The sequence below is a fragment of the Mustela erminea genome, chromosome 3 (genome assembly GCF_009829155.1).
Source record: "Mustela erminea isolate mMusErm1 chromosome 3, mMusErm1.Pri, whole genome shotgun sequence".
Lineage (NCBI taxonomy): Eukaryota > Metazoa > Chordata > Mammalia > Carnivora > Mustelidae > Mustela > Mustela erminea.
This window is the reverse complement of record NC_045616.1, coordinates 60,580,295-60,605,548: the sequence shown is the minus strand read 5'-3', so window position 1 is coordinate 60,605,548 and position 25,254 is coordinate 60,580,295. Positions and strand designations below refer to the sequence as shown.

General features: G+C 41.4%; 1 protein-coding gene and 1 long non-coding RNA gene across 3 annotated transcripts in view; one reads left to right on the top strand and one right to left on the bottom strand.

The window, feature by feature from the left end:
• ARSB (arylsulfatase B) overlaps window positions 1-25,254 on the bottom strand; it is a 167,840-nt gene that overhangs the window by 77,537 nt on the left and 65,049 nt on the right. For both annotated transcript variants that reach the window (XM_032335889.1, XM_032335888.1), the window contains exon 5: window positions 8,114-8,357. In XM_032335889.1, the coding sequence (XP_032191780.1) occupies window positions 8,114-8,357 (244 nt within the window). The remainder of the gene's footprint in view (window positions 1-8,113; window positions 8,358-25,254) is intronic.
• Window positions 4,029-14,457, top strand: LOC116586208. The gene is made up of 3 exons (XR_004283930.1): window positions 4,029-4,090; window positions 11,104-12,195; window positions 14,354-14,457. It is a non-coding gene; the product is annotated as an uncharacterized LOC116586208 (long non-coding RNA).

Genomic DNA, 25,254 nt, shown 5'->3' with positions numbered 1-25,254 from the left:
TTTCGACTATATTCTGTATGTTCATAAAGTTACCTAGAGACATGGAGGATATAAAAAGGACCCAAATGAACCTCTAGAAATGAAAACCTACAAAGGGTGAGATGAAAAATAGACTGAAGAGAATTAATGGAAGATTAGGGATTGAGGAAAAAAAAATTGCAGGCACAGCAATAGAATCTATCCAACATGAAATACAGAGGAAAAAATAATGTTTAAAAAAAAAAAAATGAAGGGGCGCCTGGGTGGCTCAGTGGGTTGAAGCCTCTGCCTTCGGCTCAGGTCATGATCTCAGGGTCCTGGGATCAAGCCCCGCATCAGGCTCTCTGCTCAGCGGGGAGCATGCCTCCCCGCTCTCTCTGCCTGTCTCTCTGCCTACTTGTGATCTCTGTCTGTAAATAAATAAATAAAATCTTTAAAAAAAAAAAAAAAAGGCTGCTACTCCATTCTTCCCAAATTTAATTTTCCAGGTTTAATCTCATTCAACCTAGTATATAAAAAGGTTTGTTTTTTTTTTTAAATTTAACAAAATAATTCTAGAGCCCAGAAAGAAATTTAAAAAGTGGGACTAGTCAAGAAAATTTTGTAAAGAAAACAGAATGGAGACGTGGATAACAATTTCTACCAGGTATTTAAACATACTCTAAAATGTATATTATAACAGATTACACATTACAACAGTGAAGTGTTAACATGAGAACAGCTAAGTCAGCAGACTAAACCAGAGAGCATCAAGACAGAAGATAGGAGTAATAAGAACTTAAAATACAATTAAAGTGGTACTACAAGTCAGTGAAAACAGAAACATTCAATACTACTACTACTACTACTAATGTCAATATTATTCAATGATTTTTCAGTAGTCAGTCTGGGTTGTTTTGGTAATACTTGAAATGAAGTATCATCTTAGTTCAGAGGTTGTTGACCTTTGGCTCATTGACCATTATGTTTCACTGGCCTTCATGGTATTTTCCCTTCAGTTTTCCTCTTGAAATTGAAACCATAGTGGGTTGTTATTGTTGTTAGCTTTTATGTATTTATTTGAGAGACAGTGGGCACAGGGGCAGACAGGGAGGCAAAGGGAGAAGTAGGCTCCCCACTAAGCAGGGAGACCAATCAGGGCTGGATCCCAGGACCCTGAGATCATGACCTGAGCCAAAAGCAGATGCTTAACCAAATGAGCTACCCAGGTGCCCCAAGTTTTAAGTTTTTAGGTTATTAAGTTTTTAAAATATTTTACATCATCAGATAATATTTGCTTGTCACTATTGTCATGTTATAACATCAAGAAGAGTTTCCCAGGGCGCCTGAGTGGCTCAGTGGGTTAAAGCCTCTGCCTTCGGCTCGGGTCATGATCCCAGGCTCCTGGGATCAAGCCCTGCATCAGGCTCTCTGCTCAGCGGAGAGCCTGCTTCCTCCTCTCTCTCTCTGCCTGCCTCTCTGCCTACTTGTAATCTCTGCCTGTCAAATAAATAAAAATAAATAATCTTTAAAAAAAAAAAAAAAGAAGAGTTTCCCATTAATAAGAAAGAAAAAAGGTACCTACCATTGTGATTAGGGGGTTCTGTTTTTGTTTACATAAGTGTAATAAAGTATAAAATAAGTTTTAAAAAAGCAAGAGAAAAAACACTGTGAGATATTAATACAACCTATAGGCTGCTTACCACATTGAAAGGCAGAAAAAGTATATAGAACTGGAAAGAACCTGGAGAAGCTGTGTCTCTACAGATGAAAACATGCACTGTGGTTTAAAACAGAAGAAAAACTGAAGCAGTTGAAGGAGCTACTGTTGCAAACAATGTCACTCTCTCCAGAACAGCCAGTTCTTCTAAAATTTTAATATTTGGAAGCAGGTCTAAGAGGAACTGATAACGATACCACTAGCGAAACCTCTGATGCTCACGGCACAGCCAACTCTTATCAGTGGGATTCCTGTTTCAGGAGACCCTTTTGAAATTTTCAAAAATTAGCACTATCTTGAAACTGGCATTCCAAGTAAATACCCGACCGGAAGAAAGTTCCAGAACCCTGGGCACAGATCAAGTGTCTCTGACATTTGGCTGTCCATTTGTTTTAGATGTTTTGGAGAAAGAGGCTCCAGATGTCAATGTGACTGGATGCTTTCCCTGTCAGCAGTCATGGGCGCCAAAGGTTGCGCCACTCAGAACGAACGATGGCCTGCCTAATGCTGGGAGAAGCATCAACTTCAAGGCCAGAGGGGGTGAGTCATTTTTCAGAGTCTTTCATCAGGAAAGAGGAACTGAAGGAGAATAGTTCTTCACTTACTGAATAGAAATGTGCTGGATTTCCAGAGTAAAGTCTTAAAATTCTTAATTAAACTATGGGCAGCCATTTTACTTTTTTTTCGAACAGAAAAGGAAAGCCCACTCACTCATGGTTTAGCATAGCTGGACAATATTTTTGGCCATATCTCTTGGCTAAAGCCCTGTAGTCAGTATTACATATGCTGCTCAAGAATGGGGAGCTCCTGTTCTATAAGAGATGGGTCGCTGGGAGTTCACTATCCTTCTAACACTGAAGAGAGACTTTCCCCAATCTGGAGTCAATGATGCCCAAACTTTTTCCAATTTCTTTGCAGGCAGAAGCAAACACGTGCCAAACTTTTAAAGGTTACTTGTAATCAATATAATCTTAAGACTGAAATGTGGATATATCATCCAAAATTTGGTGATGTGGACAAACATCAAAGACTTAGACTTTGCCAAAGATAACAGCCTCAGTGAGCCAGGGACAGAAGAAGTAATTCCAACTGAATGCAACTATTTCTCAACTTAAGCCTACCCTTATTTGGCAAAGTGAACTAAAAAGTTTTGACTCCATTTGCTATGGTATACTTTTGCAAGCCAGGATTTTACAACACTTTTGCCACCAAAATAAAACAAAGCCAAAATCAAATCTGGATGTCAAGTATGACTCATACGTTGTCATATAAAAACCACTCAAACCTTTCTCCTGCTTCTTTAAGTGAAACTGCAACAGCTTTCACAGTGCAATTAGTGATTAGCTGAAACTGAAGTTCAATTTTGGCTTTGCTTGGAAATTTTTGTTCTATTTCCTTCTTATCATAAAGTAGGTATTAATCTTTGCATTAAAAATTAATGAGAGAGGGGTGTCTGGCTGGCTCAGTCCAAACAGCATCCAAGTCTTGATCCTGGGGTTTTGAGTTTGAGCCCCATACTGGGTATAGAGATTACTTAAAAAAAAAAAAATTACATAAACTTAAAAAAAAAGTAACAGATTTTCTTTGAAAAAATTTATGAGACAGGTATATAAAGAATGTTTCTCATATTTTTCTATGTGTAGCCACATAGGAAAGAATGTATTATCAGGGCTGAATATCACAAAAATTAATTCTTTCCCAACTTTTGTGCATATGTTTAGGTACTTTTCTTGTGTAAATTCACAACTCTCAGAGTCTCAAAGAGGTCTATGAATAAAAAACCTAGAGAAATAGGTATTAGATATTGACCTCACATAACACACATCTCTCAACAGTTCAAGAACCATATGGAAGGAAATCAAAGCAGCACACTTTGAAGAAAATATTTAGAGTATTTCAGGCTGAGCAAAAGTCTTCTGACCAAAAAAGCAAAAAAGAAACTGATTTCAGCAAGAAAACACAAACTTCATTAAATCAATGTAGAAAAGTCACAAACATTTTCAAAAGCGAAAATACAAATGGAATATAAAACATATACAAACTAATTTCTTTAATAACCAAAAAAATGCATGTTAAAAAGAGATGATTTTGCCTATGATATTTAACAAAGATGTTTTTAAAAGCTATATAAGGAAAATTTGTGAAGGAGATGAGAATTCTCATACACCAGTAGAGTAAGAGTACATTGGTACTTTCTTGGAACACAATGTTAATATTATAATGTCTGTCAAATGCTTTCAAAATGATCATCTCTAAATGATGTAAGATATCTCATATATGCGGAATCTAAAAAACAAAAGTGGGTGGAGCTGGAACTCTTAGAAACAGAGAGTAGAATCGTCGTTGCCAGGGCCTGCAGGGTCGGGGAAATGGGGAGACGTTGGTCAATGGGTACAGACTTCCAGCTCTAAGGTGAGTGGGTTCTGAGGGTCTAATGTACAGCATGCTGACCATAGTTAACAATAGGGTATTATATACTAGAAAGTTATTGAGAGAGGAGATTTTAAATGTTCTCCCTGCACACATAAAAATAGTTAACTAGGAGAGGTGACCAACCGGCTAACTAACCTTACTCGGGGGACCACTTTCCTGTATATACGTGTATCAAATGATTATGATGTACATCTTAAATTTACAAAATGTTTTATGTCATGTATACCTCAATAGAGCTAGAAAAATGAAGTTAAGCTATATTACTTTTCCTCACATTATGAATTCGCCAGTTGTAAGTCAGTCAGAGGAGAGAAAAGTGTGAGGTGATGGGTTTAACTGGATGACAGAACACAAATCACCCAACATGTCCCTTGAACAGACATCTCTGGTTGCTACTTGTTGCCTCACCATCGAATGATGAAATATAGAAACATTTTAACAAAATTGACCTCAGATTTAACTTGACACCTATCTTCTTCACTCTCCAAAATCAGGCAGACTTTTTCAAGGTCTGTGTTCCACAGCAACACAAGAAAAAAAAGTCAATACGTAGAAGTCATTCTCTAGTTTAACCATTTAATTTTCAATAATTTCTATCTAAGGGGAAAAATCCAAAATATAGACAGGGATTTCATGAAGAAATTCTTTACTCTGGTGTTAATGATAAAAAAATAAAAATCAACCATCTATATTAAGGGAATGATTAAGTATGTCAGGGTATCTGACAGAATATGCAGTCACTGAAATAATGTTTGCAACGAGTTTCTTGAATGACATGATCAAAAGTGATGATGTGTTAAGTGAGGGGAAAAAAGAGGTAGTAAAAAAATGCCAGGAAGAAAAATTTTAAGGAAATATGACACATGTTTATGGTAGCATGTTTCCAGGTAACATTTGGGTGATTATTTTATTGCCAGTACTTTGCCAATTAACCTCAGTGAGTATATATTACTGACACTCAAGGAAATTTTAAATTAAAAATAGAGTGACCGGGGCGCCTGGGTGGCTCAGTGGGTTAGGCCGCTGCCTTCGGCTCAGGTCATGGTCTCGGGGTCCTGGGATCGAGTCCCGCGTCGGGCTCTCTGCTCAGCAGGAAGCCTGCTTCCCTCTCTCTCTGCCTGCCTCTCCATCTACTTGTGATTTCTCTCTGTCAAATAAATAAATAAAATCTTTAAAAAAAAAAAATAGAGTGACCAAGGAACACATGTACATCTCCCGTTTAGATCACAAGTAGGGGCAGAAATATTTTAAAGAAAAAGAAAAATATCATCTTGTATGAATGAGCAAATAATGAGTATAAACTTTCAAAACAACTAATGAGAGAAAACCTTTTATTTATTTCTTGTCTTAGCTGTTCGATGACATGGTTATGGCTGAGCTCTCTTTAAATGGCAAATCATAAACTGGTCATCAAATCTAAACTGAAAAACCAACTTCTCAGGCAAGAACAGGAGGAGACAATTTGGGGCTGGTTAGGATTTCCCCCCCCTGCAAATAGAATGATTTATAAGAAGGACTGAGATAATAGTTGGAAAGTAGGAAAAGGTAAAGAAGGAGCTTCCTGATGCTTCAAATTTTGCTTTTTGAGGAAAGATCTTTTAAATTTGGTAAATTCTCTAAAGAAAACTTGGGAACTTTGAGTTGCAGAATCATTGAAAGAAAAAGGATACAAATCAGATTTTCCCCTGGGTCTACAGGAAGTGAAGACCTTCCTCTGTCTCACCTCCTGGATGAGATTGATTACAAAGAAACGAACAGACTCCATGCTTGTGAGAGGCTGAACAGCCCTGCCGAAAGCTCCTTTCATCCATTCCTAAGCTCACAGGAAATTTTAAACTTCAGTGTTAAAACTTTAATAGCTATCAAACTTCCTTTGCACAAGGCAATCTTATGTCGAACCCTACTATTTATTTTTATTTGTGTTTTTATTTTTATTTTTCTAAGATTTTTATTTATTTATTTGACAGACAGAGATCACAAGTAGACAGAGAGGCAGGCAGAGAGAGAGGAGGAAGCATGCTCCCCACTGAGCAAACAGCCCCACTTGGGGCTCGATCCCAGGACCCTGAGATCAAGACCTGAGCTGAGATGAACTAAGACACTTAACCATCTGAGCCACTCAGGCACCCCAAACCCTACTATTTTTAATACTGAGTATCACTTACATAAAATTTGATAATATAAAATTTAGAGGTAACCAGTAAATCTAGCACTTGGGAGTGGTTAAATGATGGTATATCCAGACTGTGCACTGTGGATTAGAAACCTAAATGTCTACACAGACCAGGTAGCTAACATAAATGAATGAAGTGGGTCTGGGTTGGGATTTGGGGGCAGAGTAGACTAGTGATTTGAAGAGGGAATACTTTAAGGAAGACATCAACTACTTGACTCCTGTCAGTTAGCTTTGTGGAAAGATGGGCCCTTGTGTGGCCAGTCGCTTATTTTCTTTTTTTAAAATTTTATTTGGCAATAATATCAAATTTAAAGAAAGTTGCAAAAATAAGAAATAGTAAAACGACACCTATGCCCTCTACCCAGATTATCTTATTATTAATATTTGACTCGGTTTGTATTTTTTCTCTCTGTATACATATACAGACACAAAGATACACACTGTGTGTATGTCTTGAAATATAAATTGAAATACATACTCAATTTTTTCTGAACCATTTGAGGAGACATATTGCCTAAGAATAGAAACCTTACTAGTTTTGAGGGGCGCCTGGGTGGCTCAGTGGGTTAAGCCTCTGCCTTCGGCTCAGGTCATGATCTCAGGGTCCTGGGATCGAGCCCCGCATGGGGCTCTCTGCTCATCGGGGAGCCTGCTTCCCCTTCTCTCTCTGCCTGCCTCTCTGCCTACTTGTGATCTCTCTCTCCCTCTGTCAAATAAATAAATAAAATCTTAAAAAAAAAAAAAAGAAACCTTATTAGTTTTGAGATGAGGCATCTGGAGTGGAGAGAGCATGAGGAGATTGTCCCCTCCTGGCCCCTAGGGACTAGTCAGTCAGTCACTTTTTCTCCCTCTATAACACCAAACCGAGGTTAAATACTATTGCACTAGACAACTGCCATTCTATCAGTAAAAATAAAAACCTCCAATATATGCATATTTATTTCTAAATTGGATATAGGTACTAATCTTCTAATATATTATTTACCTTATAAAACATATTGTTAAGCAAAGGTAAAATAAATTAAAATATAACTTGTAGTTTTCTTCCTGCACCCTTGAAGGTGTGTATGTCCCCACCTCGGGTGCCATTTTTCTATACCATGGCGGCTAAGCAGGAAGAGGACTGCCACCATACCTGAGGCTGACTCTGGCTTCTGCTCCCTGGTGTACTTCTCTTACTCTTACTGCTCCTAAGTGTACTTCTGCCTGCTCTCTCTACCACAATATGCTGTTTTATTGCCTTCATAGTATTCATTGCTACCAGAAGTCATCTTGTTTATTTATGTGTTTATTTATTTATTTCTTCTCCCCTCTCCCCTGCCCCCTGCCCCTACCCCCCAACCCTGCTCTACTAGAATATAAGCTCCATGAAAGCCAGGATCTTCCTGTCTTATTTACTCCTAGTTCCTCCACCCCTAAAACAGGGGTGGTTCAAAATGGGTGCTCACTAGATACTCCCTGGCTCACATTCTAGCTCTATCCCTTGCGTGGTCCTCCATTCTCCTAGCAGACGAGAGGGCGGGTCCCCGACCCCTGGCAGGAAGCAAACAATACCCTATACTACCCCTTTGGAAAGATTCTCCGCTTAAAAAAATACCTGTAGAGGATGAGAAGCAGAAGACTATCTTCTTCGCATAAAACACAGGGCCACAATCTCAAATCCAGGAGTTAAATATATATAATTACAATATTTCTAAAGACATTTCCATCAAAAAAAAATTATTTGTTTGTAAGCCAAATTATTTTCATACAAAATCTATCGTGTTCCCCTCAATCCTGTCAGGCTGTTCTTGCACTTTCTGCAAAAAAGGAAGATGAGCAGGTACCTGATGGTTTTCCACACATCGAAGCCATCCAGAGGTTTGGTGCCATTGGTGCTTCCCCCCGCCAGGGTCACGAGGGTTGGCAGCCAGTCAGAAATGTGGATGAGCTCCCGGTTCTTTATACCCTTCTGTTTCAGCAACGGGCTTGCCACAAAGCCCACCCCTCGGATGCCTCCTTCCCACAGGCTCCATTTTCTTCCTCGGAGGGGCCAATTATTGCCTCCTGCCAAAGTCTGTCCTCCGTTATCTGAAACACAATTAGGTTTTTGCATGAGGACAACGCAAGATATATTTAAGAACAGAAGACTTCTATGTTGCTTTTAGATGGTACTTAAGAACTAAAAAAGATGCCCCCTCCTTACTGGCTCCTGTCCCAACCTCCCCTCTCCTGCCCGACACTCCATCCATTACACAGACATAATCAGAGGGCAGCATGGCACCAATCTGATGTGAGACCTTTGAATCCCCTTGGACAAGGTCTCTGAAAAAAAAGCAAGTCCTCACAGGATATCTGTTTGGGGGAGAGCCCTGTACTAATAATTAACGACTTAGTTGCAGATATACGTGTGTAATTTCATGTAACCAGGTACTTGAAGCCCCTCCCGGTGCACAAAAAGAAACCACTAGTGACATTACACTCAGTGAGTTAAAGCTCCTGATGAGCGGGGACCTTTTAATTTTACTCACTAGGAAAAACTTTCTAACCTTTACACTGGTAACTAAATTAAACTTCTCCTTCCTGGTGATTTGAACTCTTAAGTGTGAAACTTGAACATGTCTCCAGTGGGCTAGACGTTTCTTGTAAACACAGCAGTTGGGTGGAAAAAATAACTGCCAGAAAAATTCCTCCCTTCTTGACAGGATGGCAAGACAAAGCTTCATCTGATGCACTGTGCCAGGGAAGAGAAAGGTTCTCTTCCAAGACAACTGAAGTTGAACCCTGAGGAGAAGTTACAAGAGTGACTGAAATTAAGTATCTTACCAGCTGGGGGGAACTCAGTTAGCAATTAAGTTGGACTATAGGGGGAAAAAAGTGGTACTTCTTATATATTGAGGTTATAGAATATCATGGGTTATCTCCAAAAGTATCCATACACTTGGGGGACTCCACAGATGCATTTGAAAGAACACTTATTTGCATACATATTACACCTCAATTAAATCTCCCCCTCAATCACTGTTATCCAAATGAACCACAGGAGGGCAGTAGGACAGACCTAATGTCTATAGAACACTGTATGTAAAAATCCAACGCAGAAATCAAGACCAATGCCACAGGAAACACATGGAAAGAGAAAGCACTGGCATTTCGTAAGCACCTACTATGCACCACTTCAAGTTTACATTATCTCTCCCAGAATTTGAAGTCTGAGAGACCTGGAATTGAAGCCTGATTGCCAACCACACACCAGCCGCGCGGCCCACGGCAATACGCTGCCCAGTTTTCTTAGGTTCAATGAGGAGATAGGAATTCTCAGCTCAGGTATTATGATGAAAATGAAATGACACTGTTCATGATCCTTGCTTCGCTGGGTACCTGGGACACCCTTAGTGCTCAGTAAGTGGTAGCTAATATTTATAACTCAGTCTAGTATCATAAGCACTTCGTTGTTAGAAAAAAAAGAAGTTTTTAAAAGTCCAAATAGCTATTAAGTGGCAAAGCAGGCATATGAACAAGGTCTGCGTGACTTCCCAGGTGCTTTCAGCCCCCAGGGTGTCATGTTCTCAATGTCCCCAGTATGGAATGGGTTTTACACCTACAGGCCACGGAATGCTTCCCTGCTCTATGAAAACCATAAGCCACAGTCTCAGCAAAGGGTTTACTCTTCCTTTTGATACAGCAGAAGGTGATGCTATTTCAAGGTGATGATAATTCCCTTTAGAGGAACCCTTGTGGCTGGTGGATAAGAAATTCAAGGCTCTCCTGCCAAGGAGGCTTCTGTTCAGATCCTTAGCACACGAGGTGCCTGGTTCTTCTCTGTGCTTCATGAAGGGAGGGAGAAGAGTGGAGGTAGGTTACATGAAGGTGACAATTCTTCAGCACGTGGGTGGGTGACAATCTGTCTCACCATTTACCATCACAGACTTGTAAGAACCTTTCCGTAAACCCTATGTCTCTTCTTGACAAAAAGTCAAGGCCCAGTCACCCAAGTCAGTTGTTTGTTTACTTTTAAGATTTTATTTATTTATTTGACGGAGAGAGACACAGCGAGAGAGGGAACACAAGCAGGGGGAGTGGGAGAGGGAGAAGCAGGCTCCCTGCTGAGCAGGGAGTCTGATTTAGGGCTCCATCCCAGGACCCTGGGATCATGACCTGAGCTGAAGGCAGACGCTTAATGACTGAGCCACCCAGGTGGCCCCCAAGTCAGTTTATTAACTACGCTTTCAACTTTACAAGAGCAAACCCGTGTATTCAAAACAAGATGCCACCATCTTTGACAGAGGGTCTTCTTCTGTACTCTGTATACTTCAGAGTATCCATCACCCAGAGCCAACCTTTCAAAACTTAAAAAGAGCAGCTGTTCATATTACACCAAAGGACACTGGAAAGAAATGTTTACACTCTGCGGTGAGGTCTAGAAGGGCTAAGCCAGCATGATTATCTTGCTCTATTATCTAGACTGCTATAAACGATACTGGTCCAGGGCTTGTGGAAGGCGCCCTTGCTCTCCCATTTAAACAGATGCGCTCCTTTGAGATACTCTACAATGTCTCTTTCAGTTCCATGTACTTGCTCATGCTCGATACAAAATTACGAGATGACAGCAGTGGAGGAAATGTGGCCATGAGGAGGAGGAGGGTGGTTGGGTCTGCTATCTGACTCTGGGAGCAGCCCTTCAGGTACCAGTCCAAAAGGAAAAACAGACTGTGCTGGAAAGAAAAGGTGGCCACTGTGGCTACCGTCAGAGCTGGGGGTGTTTCCGCATCTTACAAGGGGAGGGGGGAGCGGGACTGTTTTTGCCACTGGCTCACTGGGCTGCTTTTCCCTTTAGCAGTGAGAAGGGATTCTGTCTGTCATCAGTCACGTTCTCAAGAGCACCCTGCAGAGAAAGCACTGTCAACGGGCACACCACGACTTCTCTTGGACTCCCTTGTCCCAGCATTGACGGCACAACTAGTGCCATGAAGAGGGCAGTTTGGCTTTGCCAGGGTTCTCCGTCTACACAGCGGGTGCCTGCCTGACGGCCGCCACTCAACCACAGAGCGGTGGGATCCACAGTTGGGTTCTTAGGAAATATGGTGCCGTGCATCAGTTCTGGCACAGTCTCTTGGGTAGTTCAAGAAGTTGGACATAAAACTGATCCCAGTAGCAGCAAGAATACAACAAGCTCATTTGGGTTGGTTTCCTAGACTGTTCAATCTGACAAATTAAAATTTGAAAAGATGACAGAAGCATCCCCGTTTCAGACATGTTTCTTTTCACTTGCTCTCCTAATTTTCTTCTGGGCAAAAGTTAACTTGTGTTCTAAGAATTAATTTTCACGAGAAAATTTTCTTGTTTCATTTCCTGACTGATTTCTTGATGAAAAAAACCCTCCAAATCAAAATAAGAGGACTCCAACTAGTAAAGGAAGCTCTGAATTTCTTTTTTCCAGGGAAATAGCTTTTCAGCAATGTTTCTGGCAGAGGAAAAACTTAATTATAAACATTTTGCTGTCTAGAAAAGAAATGTCAAAATAAAACAAATGCTGTCATATACAGATGGTGAATTGCACTTCATTATTCCTTCCTGAACAAAAATAACTGTCAAAAAGTGATATAAAAACATTGGTCGGTCAATGATCTAAGCAAATGTATAAAGTGTATGACAATGAAGCCTCATCCTCATCCAGCTGATAAAAGTTAGGATGGAACCACAACAATAACATTAATTCTTCGGACTACTCCCAATAGGGTAAGGCTGTGACTTGGCTGTGTAAGGCTGCCATGAACATCAGTGTGTGTTTCTATCTCATTGCTTCCTCATCCAGACTTACCCAATACATCCTCCTCATTCTGACTCAGGGATCCTGAAAGAAAAAGCAAGAAAGGCTCCGAGAGTCTTGCACCAGTGCCGAGACTTGGCTCTGAACAGGGCCAGCAATGTAAGTGTGACAGATGGGTAGACAACATGATTTCAAATACCAAGATGCCTCCTTCTCTAAAGAAAAAAAGAGGACCTGCTTGCTGATGGTTGATTTTTTTAGACCAGTTTTTTTTTTAAATTTTTAACTAAATGCAAATTGGAGGGTTAATATATATGTCTTAGAAGTCACCTAGAGGATTAGGTAAACCTACTATCTACGTACTTATTGGGCATCAACACCTGCCCCCCTCCATAAAAAGTGCCTTGGGCTGGGGCACCTGGCTGACTCAGTCAGTAGAGAGCGCAACTCTTGATCTTGGGGTTGTGGGTTCAAGCCCCACATTGGGTGTAGAGATTACCTAAGAATAAAATCTATTAAAAAAATGCCCAGTGCTTCATTCGTGTAGAACTAACTTTGCCCTGTCATTAGGATATGTCCTGCCCTTTCATGATGACTTTGCCTTTGTACGTGTTGGTTCCTTTGCCTGGAATGCTCTCCAGCTTCTTTCCTGCCTGACTTAAATTTTAATTCTTAGGATAAATGTCACTTCTGTTAACTTTTCACTTACTGCTCCTCCCCCCACCCCGCTCTGCACTGCTACCCTGCCTAGATAGTCTCTCTGTATATCAAACTTATTTCTGTATATTGTTAACTAGTTGTTCATGGGTTCGTCTTCCCAGGGAACTCTACCTCCCAAGAACAAATACAAGGACCTAGCACAGGGCGCACCAAAGAGAAGGGCTCAAGAATTGGGTGAGGGAGGCTGTGGGTAAGGAACAATAAACAAATGAGAAAAAAGGCTACCAAAAATTGAGACTGAAGGCACTAAAAATTTACTTCGATTATGGGATGGTGTTTTCTGAGCCTTCACCCAGTCCCTCCATGATCTTCACTTTTAGGAAACTGTTCCATACACAGGTCCTGCTTATTTAACAGGACATTGCAGGGGTCAGGGGTGGGTCCCGGTCCCCATGAGGATTTAAGCAAATCAAACACACAATACCAGAATTGTTTGTCCAATCTGGCCCTTGATCAGTCACACTGAAGTCAAAGGGGATTGTTCGAGAGCATTTCAAAGAACTCGGTCCTGGACAGGAAGAAAGTCCTCACTTAGCCCTTAAACAAATCTTTGGGGAGGGCTCACCTTGTGCCAGGGACCACCCCAGCTTTGGTGAAATGGCAGCCAAGAAGACAGACTAGGCTTTTTCTCTCATGAAGTGAGTAGAAAAAGAGATACGATCTCTCCATTCATGGTTCTCTTGGAAGAGCCGGAACCAGAGTGACGTTACAGGGCAGACCACGGTCAGAGATGGGAGAGCCCAGGCACAGAGAGCAGACGTTCAAGTCCCTTACTCACTTACGCATTGGATAGTGGGGTGTTCTGCATCAAGGCTTCTTAACTCAAGATTAAGTTAACTACTCTCTTACGAACGCTGCTGCCAGAACTTAAGGCAAACTTGAGCTGAACGATGACTCGATAGAAGCCAGAGGGTATCTAGCTGCCACCAGCAGCAAAAAAGGCAGAGCAAAACCGTCTCCTCTCTGGGTACATATTAGACATACACTAGGTTTAAGTATTACAGCTGCACTCTAAAACACCATGCATTCATCAGGAAAGGATTTTCTGCACAGAGCCCTTCTCAATTATATGCTCTCCTCTGTAGGTCATTTCTTGAGATCCATAAGAACACAGTGAATTTGAGAGCTTTTGCTGTTACTTTGGGGACAGAGCTAGGAGACACCATTCTGTTTCTAGGAGTTTAAATAAAGTTCACCAATTATCAAAGAAAGACGAACAATGACCATAACCTGTGATTCAAATGAAGTGTCAGGAACCGAAACTTTATTCAGTTACATTTGTGAGGATTTCAAATGGTTTGCAGCATTCAGACAGATGAATGCTCCCACCCTACTCCCAGACAGAGTCAGACCTACATCTGGATAAAAGAACCAGGATTGGGAGGGTCCTGCTGGAATGGGATTGGCAACCAGACCCCAGATAAACGATGCAGCCACCAAAAATCAGGGAAGTGGACAGATCCAAGGAAAGGGCAAAATAGGAATAGAGAGATTTTAGAGGGTGGCAGTTAAAGATTTCCTCATTTTAATGGGGCTAATGTCATTGCTTATAATGATGAGATACCAGTGAAATTTTATCTCTCCTTTAAAATTTAAGGATGGGAAGACTTGGAAGTGTATTGAAAGACTAGAGGGATGTGAGTGGGGGATGGGCTACAGGTAAGTGATGAATCACTGCATTCTACTCCGGAAACCAGTATTGTGCTGTATGTTAACTAACATTTTTTTTTTAATTGACATATAATGTGTTATTTGGCTCAGGGGTACAGGTCCGTGAATCATCAGTCTTACATCATTCACAGCACTCACCATAGCACATACCCTTCCCAGTGTCCATCACCCAGCCACCCTATTCCTACCTCCTCACCCCCCAGCAACCCTCAGTTTATTTCATGAGATTAAGAGGCTCTTATGGTTTGTCTCCCTCCCAATCCCATCTTGTTTCATTTTTTCCCTCCCCACCCCGCACAACCCCCACTCTCAAATTCCTCATATCAAAGAGATCATATGATAATCATCTTTCTCTGACTTATTTTTCTTAGCATAATACCCTCTAGTTCCATCCACATTGTTGAGAATGGCAAGATTTTGTTTCTTTTGATGGCTGCATAGTGTTGCATTGTGTGTGTGTGTGTGTGTGTGTGTGTGTGTGTATACACACCACATCTCTATCCATTCATCTGTGGATGGACATCAAGGTTCTTTCAATAGTTTGGCTATTGTGGACATTATCTGCTATAAACATTGGGGTGCACATGCCCCTTTGTGTCACCACATTTGTATCTTTAGGGTAAATACCCAATAGTGTGATTGCTGGGTCGTAGGTAGATCTGTTTTCAACTTTTTGAGGAAGTTTCCTGCACACTGTTTTCCAGAGTGGCTGCACCAGCTTGCATTCCCACCAACAGTGTAGGAGGGTTCCCCTTTCTCCGCATCCTTGCCAGCAACTGTCATTTCCTGACTTGCTAATTTTAGTCATTCTGACTGGTGTGAGGTGGTATCTCACCGTGGTTTTGATTTGTATTTCCCTGATGGCCAGTGATAACATTTGAATTAAGAAACAAAAATAAATAAATTAAAAAAAAAAAACCTGAAACCAAAAAAAAGAAGAAGAAAGGAAAAAAGATGGGAAACAACTGGTCTCTAAGACTTAAAATGGGAGGTGCCTGACGGGCTCAGTGAATAGAGCATGCAACACTTGATCTTGAGGTTGTGAGTTTGAGCCCCATGCTGTGTATAGAGCTAATTTTTAAAAAATTAAATAATTAATTAACTAAATGGAAATGGAAACTGAAAAAATGGTGTCCTAAGTTATTACAGTAGGCAAACAACTGTACTTTTTTTGTAGTTGAAAGCATTGGTGGTCACAGATTTTAGTGAGCCTTAAACTTAAGTTGTAAGATAAATACAGAATGCTGTGAGTTTCTCTCACTTAGGAGGCATGGGTTTAATCTCGATATTCCCGATCCCCTAACAAGTAGCCCAGAAGCCCCGTGTCTAGGGTACTTAGGGCCAGCAAAAATACCACATGTCTGTTCTAGACTCTTTTAAAATTAAAGGCCTTCTTGTTTTCTCTTCAGGTTGATCTTGAAAGAATGCTTGATATCTTTAACTAATGAAGTTATGAATTTCAGGGCAAACAAAAGTCATTTGGCACTTCGAGAAAGTATCACAGTTTACTCACGAATTATTTGGCTCCCTTTCAAACCAGAATTTTCTTTTTTCTTTTCTTCCTTCCTTTCTTTCTTTTTCTTTTTCTTTTCTCTCTTTTCTTTTCTTTTTTTTTTTTTTTTACTAGCTAGCTGTTTATCCATCAAGAAATAACAGATGGAAACGAGTCACAGAAGTTCTTCAGAGTCTGTCAGGTCTCAGAAGAGCAAGAGTGAAAATACCATCAACAGAGAGAAAAAAGAACTGCAGTTACATAATTACAAGTGCACTAAGTCCCTGTATGGCAACAAAGATGGCAATGGAGGGCAATGATTTTTCGGAGAGAATTAAGGCAGAAAAGGTAACCTATTCCATTTGGGCAAGCACAAACTACATCGTCCTTAGGGTTTCCCAGAAAAACCAAGAAACCAAACTGAGTGAACAGGCAATTCTGTTTGCCCAAAGCTCCCTTCTTTTCTTTTTTCTTTTTCTTTTTTTTCTTATGTAGAAGCCATAAAGATATTTGATTCTTATTTTCTGTACCCAAAGCTCTTTTCTGAAGTTTATTAAATGGTAAAGGATCTCACTGAGGTATGAGTGTCTACTTATGGAACAGAGACAAGTCATCAGCACAATCCTCTTTGGAGAACCATATAAGAGTAAAACATTTAATGACAGAAACAAAAACAACACAAAATACCTAGGTACTACAAAGTTTAAGAGAATTTAACAAATAACACAAATGCTGAATACATATTTAATAAAAACAAAAGAACACAATTCCTCTGGATTTGCTGATGACAATTGCTCCAAAGCCAAAGCAAAACCAACTGGTTTTGGGTCCTCCTGACCATACCTGGTGTCAGAACCCCTTCTACAGGGTGGTACCCAGGGCGAGTGAGGAGAAATCAGGTGACCCTGGACATCCTAACCAGGTGCTGGGGAGGGAAGGCAGCAGAAGAGAAAGTGTGGGAAGCAGTGGGGCTCTGTGCCTAATGAGAAGCAAGAGGCTAAATGGAGGGGTGTGGGAAGAAAGAGGTCCGAGAAAGACAAATACCATGTGATTCCACTCATCTGTGCAAGCTAAAAAAGTAAATATAAAGTGGAATCAGACCTATAAAAACAGAGAACGCACTGACGGTTGTCAGAGGGAAGGGACAGAGGGATGGGCAGGATGGCTGAAGGGGGGTGGGAGATACAGGCTTCCAGTCATGGGCTGGAGAAGTCCCAGGCATAAAAGGCACAGCACAAGGGATAGTCAGTGGTACTATAAGAGTGATGTATGAGACGGACGGCAGCTGCGCTAGTGGTGGGCACAGTATTACATATGGAGATGGGGAATGACTATGCTATACACCGGAAACTAGCATAACGTGGTGTGTCAACTCAACTCAAATTTAAAAATTGGAAGGAAGGAAGGAAGGGAGGAAGGGGTTTGGGAAACTCAGTGTCTCCTGAACAGTCACAAACCAGGATTTAAAAAAAAAAAAAATCAAATCAAAATAAATGCCCCTGGATAACCACAGTGGGCATCACCAAGTCCCTGCAATCAGACCCTAATGCAGCGCCCACTTAGTCTCAGACACAACTCTAATGATATGTATGCTGTGCGGCTCCCTCATTCACCGCAGACTAGAATCTACAAATCAGAAAGGTGCAGAGCCCTGGAGATGGTCTCTGCAGAGAGTAAAGGAATACGAAGAAGGGGACGGCGAGGCCCTTTGCGTTTCCCTGTGCCCAGTGTGGTGAGACCACAACAGACGACCATGACTGCAGGCTCAGTGGCCCTCCCAGCACAGTATGGAAGAGGGTAGAACTGCAATGATGACTGCTTTTCATTTGCTGTTGAGAAGAGCACAGATATGGCAAGAGATGGTCCGAGTCTCCATAGGTAAGGGGGTTGTGGCGGGATCTAGATGGGAGCATGATACAAAAAGGCCCTGCACGAAGGCGGTTTCTGTGCACCACTCCTCAGCTTCAGCATGCTGGGTCCCTGCATGGGAGCCAGCGATGGGGCAAAGAGACCTTGAACTGACTGAGATGATCTGAACGGACTGACCCCAGGTTTCCTTCACCCAGCAGAAATGGACCCCCAGCAAGCAGTATTATGTTCACTTCTGGGGAGAAGAGCAGAAGCAAGTCACACTTCTTGCATATCTAAGTTCCTGGACAGAAGTCTGTGATCGTTGCACATACGTGTAAGTGCTATGGCTGGATGCCCTGTGCCGGACAGACAAAATAGTTGTTAGGTTATTTTGCAGGTGAAATAGAAGGTGAATCCATCTTTATTGTGGTTGTTTAGTATTTATTGTGGATGTGGTAATCTGTGACCCGTCTGTGGACTCATTCAAAGATTTTACATTTGTGTATGAGAGCAACCATAAGGACTGGGAAAATTCTGAAATAGGAGAGAAAAGAAAGCTTGTTTATATCAGAGTTCTCAAGCCTTTCGATCTGAAACCCCATTTTTATAACCAATATTTTATAGTGCTCCCTATACTATCTTATAATGGAATTCAGACACAATATTATAATTACACACCTAACTTTTCAAAAAATTTAAAAAATATTTTTATTTATTTATTTTTGACAGAGTGATAGAGATCATAAGTAGGCAGAGAGGCAGGCAGAGGGAGAGAGAAAAGCAGGCTCTCTGCTGAGCAGGGAGTCCAATGTGGGGCTCGATCCCAGGAGCCTGGAATCATGACCTGAGCTGAAGGCAGCTGCTTACCAACTGAGCCACCCAGGCGCCCTACACACCTAATTTTTAAAACAACTCTAAATGTAATAAAAAGGACAGTAATCAATTAGCTCGTATTTCATATGAGGATATGCAAGCTCAATCCTAGAAGATAGAACAAAGCAGTTAGATCATTTCACGTACTACGTATTTGAATAAATCTGGGCTTAAAGGAGGCCGTTGTAGACTAGAAGTACAGAAAAATCAGAGAGGCAGGTATGAATGCTAAAATAAAAGTTAGGAGAGTAAGTTTGTAGCAAACCACATGAAAATGGCCTTGTGTTTACATGCATACTTGAGTAGGTTCTAGACTCAAAAAACTATAAGCATGATTTTTAATCTTCGCGACAACATAGCAGGACATCTGTAGGTATACAAGCCTCGGGGAGGCCCCTCACTGTATGGTGTTAGTAGGGGCGTGTGCATCCCAGGCCTCTGCCCACCGAGTGCCAGAGCAACTAACCAAAGTTCCAAAATGTTTCCAGTTGGAACCAGTGGCCTACATGAAGGTAAACTGGGACATACAGCCAGGGATAAGTAGTAGCCTCGCTACAAAACTGCAAAAATCCTTAAAATTTTAGTGAATCAAATCCAGCTATATACAAAAATGATAATGCATCATTGTATTCAGCTTCTGTTGATGCTATGACAAATTACCACAAACTTAACAGCTTAAACACCACAGATTTGTCATCTCGTAGTTCTATAGGTTAAAAGTCTGAAGCAAATCTCATTGGGAATCCATGCATCAGGAAGGCTTCGATCCCTTTTGGAGGCTGTAGGGGAGAACCTGTTTCTTTGCTAGGTTCTAGCTTCTAGTTTCTAGAAGCCACTGGGATTCCTAGACTCAAGACCTTCTTTGTCTCTTTTCAAAGCCAGCAATAGCTAGTTGAGATTTTCTTGCATTGTATTACTTTGACTTCTTTTCTTTCCCTCTCCCACTTTTAAGAAATATATATTTATTTATTTATTTGAGAGAGAGAGAGAGAGAGAGAGAGAACATGCATGAGAGAAAGAAGGGGCAAAGGTAGAGGGAGAAAGAGAATCCCAAGCAGACCCCCCACTGATCAGGGAGCCCAGCATGGGGCTCAATCTCACAACCCGTTAAGACCATGACTTTAGCCAAAATCAGGAATTGGATGTTCAACCAACTGAACCACCCAGGTACCTCTCTCGTCTTTTAAAGACCCCTTTTAAAGACCCCTGTGATCACATTATGCTTATAAGATAACCTTCCCAATTTAAGGTATGATAACGGGCAATCTTAATCAATCTGAAGCCTTAATTCCCCTTTGTCTATAATGTAACATGCCCATAGTTTCAGGGCCTTAAACTGAGCACACATCTTTGAAGAAAGAAAGCGGAACATTACTTCACTTACCACTATCGTGATGATCACATGATGTTTATCCTAGTCATTTTCAAATACAAGAATAAAGTTGAAAGAATTACACTACCTAACTGTAAGACCTACTATATTAAACCACAGTAATCAAGACAGCATGGTACTAGAAGAGGAGCTGGGTAAAAGGATGATACTTAAATGATTATCTGATACTTAGCAAAACAAACCAACTGAGAAAAATGTCTATACAACAAATTATTCTTAGAGTTATCAGATACCTAGTAAAACAAAACAAAACCCAACCTTGACGAATCCTACCTCACAACATACCTAAAAAATAAAAATGGATATTAGAATTCTTTTTTTTTTTTTTAAAGATTTTATTTATTTATTTGACAGACAGAGATTACAAGTAGGCAGAGAGGCAGGCAGAGAGAGAGGAGGAAGCAGGCTCCCAGCTGAGCAGGAAGTCCCGATGTGGGGCTCGATCCCAGGATCCTGGGATCATGACCTGAGCCGAAGGCAGAGACTTTGACCCACTGAGCCACCCAGGCGCCCCGGATATTAGAATTCAAACAAAGATTAAGATATGGGCAAAACATTTGAACAGATATTTCTCCAAATAAGATGAGCACATGAAAAAAATGTTCAGTATCATTAGTCATCAGAGAGATACAAATCAAAACCACAAGGAGATACCACTACACATTCAGTAGGATAGTTACAATCAATAGCAAGTGCTGGAGAGGATACAGAGAAACTGGAACCCTAAGACACTGCCGGGGGGAATGTAACATGGCTTTACTGACTTGGAAATACTTCGGCAGTTGCTTAAAAAGTTAAGCATGGAATTACTACAATTATACATCTATCCTGTATTTTATGCCCTTTGGATGAGAGGGAGGTTGAAGATAAAAAATCCTACCTTCAGGAAAACTCTCCCTGGTGTCACAGGAACATGTACATTCTGCTTTGTGGGAATAGTGCCAGCCTGCCTACTCCATGTATATTTCAGAGCACAAGCAAGGCAGGAGCTCAGGACAAGAGATGTGATTCTTCTAGACAGGGCCCTCTGAATACCACCCCAGTTATGAAAACCCAGAGCTTCCAAGATATGTCAGATTCTTTGTTCTTGTTTTCACCAACCCATCAAATTGACTTGGCTTCTTGGAAAAACAGTAGATCTCTCCTGGCAACAAGGTGTCTCTTAAAGACCCTTCTTTTAACCTTTTCAATTTTTCACTGGGGCCTTTTGTGATCAGCTGACCCTATAAAACATCTGCCTGGCATGTGAGACACAAAATTCTTTTTTGGAAAGCTCTTCGTACATATCCAAAGAGACTGCTTCATTGTTTATTCCATTTTTAGTTTCCTGCAAGTTTAATGTGGAATCAAGTGGAAAATGACTTCAAAATACATAAGAGATTACATGAATCTTTTCCATACTTCGCACAATCATGAAGATACATTAACCTTATCAGCAATGAAATGGTATGTTAGTGATTTCTTTTTTATTTTATGATTTACATACAGTAAAAGTCACTTGTTTTGGTGTGGAGATCTATGAATTTTGACAGTCATATAACCAGTGCCACAATTACAGAACAACTCCATCAAACCAGAATCACTCCCTTGTACTGCTCCTTTATAATCAAACCCTTCAGCCCACCCTTAAGCCCTGGCAACCACTAATGTCTGTTCCATCTTTGAAAGTTTTGCCTTTTCCAGAGGGCCTTATACAAAGAATTAAGCTTGGGTGCCTGGATGGCTCAGTCAGTTAAGGGTCAGACTCTTGGCTTTGGCTCAGGTCAGGAGCTCAGGGTCATGAGATCAAGCCCCGCATCAGGCTCTGTGCTCAGCATACAGTCCAGTGGGGAGCCTGCTTGAGATTCTCTCCCTCCGTTTCTGCCCCTCTTCCCACTTGAACATGTGTGTGCGTGTATATGTGTGTGTGCACACATGCTCTCTCTTGGAAAATAAATAAATAATATCTTAAAAAAAAAAAAGTATCCTACACTGTGAAACTTGTTTGGGTCTGGCTTCTCTCATTCAGCACAATGCAACTGAGATTCAGGTACACCAATGCACGTATCCATGGCTCGTGCTGTGGGGTGGCAGGGAGGTCCGCGGCAGTGGGGTGCCACAGTTTTATTGAACTGTTGCTTAGTGGAAGGACATCTGAGTTTGCTCCAGCCTTCAGCAGTTACCAAACAGGCTGCTGTGGGTACAGGTTTTTATATAGCCATGTTTCCATTTCTGTTGGTTACATCTCTACCACTGGGATTGCCGCTTTCGAGATATTTCCTCCCTCATCTTTGGTTTCAGCATTTGATTACAATGTGAGAGTAGTTTCCTTTGGTTTATCCTGATTTGATTTTACTGATCTCGTATATATGTATAGCTCACCAGATTTGTGAAGTTTTGAGGCATTATTCCTTCATCTTTTTTTTTTTTTTCTGCCCAACATTTCTCTTCTCCTTAGGACTCTAGTGATGTAAATGTTGGATCTTTTAATATGGTTCCATAGGTCCCTACAGCTTGGTTCAATTTTTTTTCTCTCTCTTTCAGGCGGCATAACGTCTACCAATCTGTTTTAAAGCTCACTGACACTTTCCACTACTATTCTGCTACTGGACCTACAGGGTGAATTTTAATTTCAGATATGGTATTTTTCAGTTCTAAAAATTCAGTTTGGCTTCCTCCCACCTTCCCTCCCTCTGTTCCTCTCTCCCTTTCTTCATTCGTCTCTATTTCTCTGCTGAGAACTTCACTTTTCCATGTATTTTAAGAGTATTCAACTGTATCTCATAGAGAATGGTTATAAAGGCTACATTAAAATTTTCATTTGATGATTCCAAAATTTGGGTCATCCCAGCATTGGCCATCTATTGACAATCTTTTTCCCTGAGTACTGATCACATTTTTCTGGTTCTTTATATGGTGAGCAATTCTGGATTGTACCCTGGACATTTTGAATATCAAGTTGTAAGACTCTAGGTCTTATTAAAACCCTCTCAAGGATGTTGATATTTGTTTTAGTAGACAACCAACCCAGTTAGATTCTGATTGCAAGTTTCACCTCACTTTCTGTGAATAGTGGTTATAATGTCAGTTTAGTTCTTAAAAGGCTTTGCTATAATGTTTGGGTTCACCCACTGAGTATGCGCCCCCCTCAGGAGTTAGTCTGGGACTTGGGTAGTAGTTTATATCACTGCTGAGTTCTTGAAGCCTTTGCTTTGCTTCTTTGGACTGTGTGGCACATGCACAGCTTAGAGGTGAGCCTGGGGCTTATATCTGTTCATACACAGAACTGGGGGACCCTCTTCCCCACCCCTATCCTAAGGTTCCCCCTATACTTCCTAGCTTCATAGGGTCCCCTTTTCCTTGTTCCTCTGGTCAGAAAGACAGGTTTCTCTCAGGTGTTAGCCCCTTATTATATTGATTTCCATACAACTGAGGTTGCCTTTGGGAGAAAAGCAGCAAAATAAAAAGAGATAAAATAATGAAACTCTCCCACACTCTTTGGAAAAAGGGGGCTCCTTTTCACTGGTCCTCTGGTCAGAGAGAATTTTCTTTTGGGATTTCAGGCACCCAAACCCCCAATGCAAACACAAATGCAGGTCCTCAACTGGGGTTGGCTGTGCGGCGGGGCAGGGGAGAAACAAAAGGAACAAAATAGTAACTCCCCTATATTGTCCAGCAAAGGACCACTTTGCCAAACTGCTGTTTAGAAATAGAGGGTCTCACCTGAATATTTTGCTGCCAATGCCTGCTGCATTGTTCTAGAATTCGTTGGGTCCAACTTGAAAGACAGAGAAGAGAGAACAAATCCCGTAAAACTCACCCCGGGTATAAGGGACTGATAAAGCTTTGACTTCATTCCCATTCACTGTTCCCCTGCTATTGTGCAGTTTTCAGTTGCTCTAAATAGTTGCCTTCTGTATTTTCCAGAGTTTCCAGGTGAAGCCATGAATGAGGAAGACAGGCTTTAGTTGGCTTACTCCATCCGGCCCCTCACTGGAAGGGTATGCTTAGGATTGTGATGAGAACTGGCCAACAAGAATTGCGATATGGTTTTTGCAGTTGTTGCCATTATTGTCTTATTGTTTGCCTGGGATAATACAGCAGCAGAACAAATGCCACCTCGTATCAGGTAAGCATAAAGAAAAAAAAAAAAAAGCAGTGATTTCAAAGGACTTAATAAGCACCTGCGAAGTACCCATGACTGCTGTGTGCACAGTGGGACCAGACGACAGAGGTCCAAACACAGTCCCTACTCTCAAGGGACAGATCATCCACAGAAGAGCCTGGTCCATGTGAAAAATACAAGACTGTCCATAGGACCAAAAAAGGACACACAGGGGAAAAAGGGGGGTAAAAACTGGGCAATTAGAGCAGGTAACATTTAATCCCCTGCCCGAATTAGATGAAGAAAAGGTACCTTCCACCAGAGGGCTTGATAGGGTAATTATTCTTCAAAAGTTGGTTTTGTACCTTTTTCTGACACACTGAGTTTATGTGCCCCAAAGGAAACCAAGGGGTGGCTTCTAAGGACGTTTTATGACTCCTGACCCTGTTCTTCTGTCCCCTTCTCTCCATTGGTAGAAAGGCTTTCCAGGACTTCCCTCTTGAGGACTGAAAGCCCAGTCATGCCAGAGTGAGTCATGGGCTCTTTCCTGCGGAATCTTGGATTACCAACAGACAGAATGTTCAATAATTGTTGTAACTCAGCTGGTTGCTGGCATTGTTCACGTGTTTCAGCTGAGTTGAAACATCCGGAAGTTTACTTTTCATATTTTATTTGGGTTTATTCCTACAATCACAAAGGCAACATCTTCATTCTAGGACAGTATTGATTATACTGGAAAAGACTGTGAAGCATTCAGAGAGGCCCTGCTCGGGAGGCCCTGGGAGCAGACCCCCACAGAGGCAGAGGGGCTGTGGTGAGAGCAGCTGACAGATGGCCCGGGTGAGCGCAGGGGGGCCAAGTCCATGGTGAATTTTCACTTGCAGCTGTGTGGAAAGTACCTACGGCGGTGACTCCACGTCTTCGGATTTCTAGCGTTAAATTACGGCAGAGAAGCGAACGTTTTCAAGGGCCGAGCATAGAGGGAGGCCGGTAAACTTTAGCTGGTTTGGGCCGTAGCTACCAGGCATTGCTGTACAGAAAGACAGTTTAAAGGAAAAAGGGGATTCCTGTCACAATCGGGGCCTTGAGCAGAGAGCCCGGACAGCTGGCAGGGGAACCAGACCTGTGGTTAAT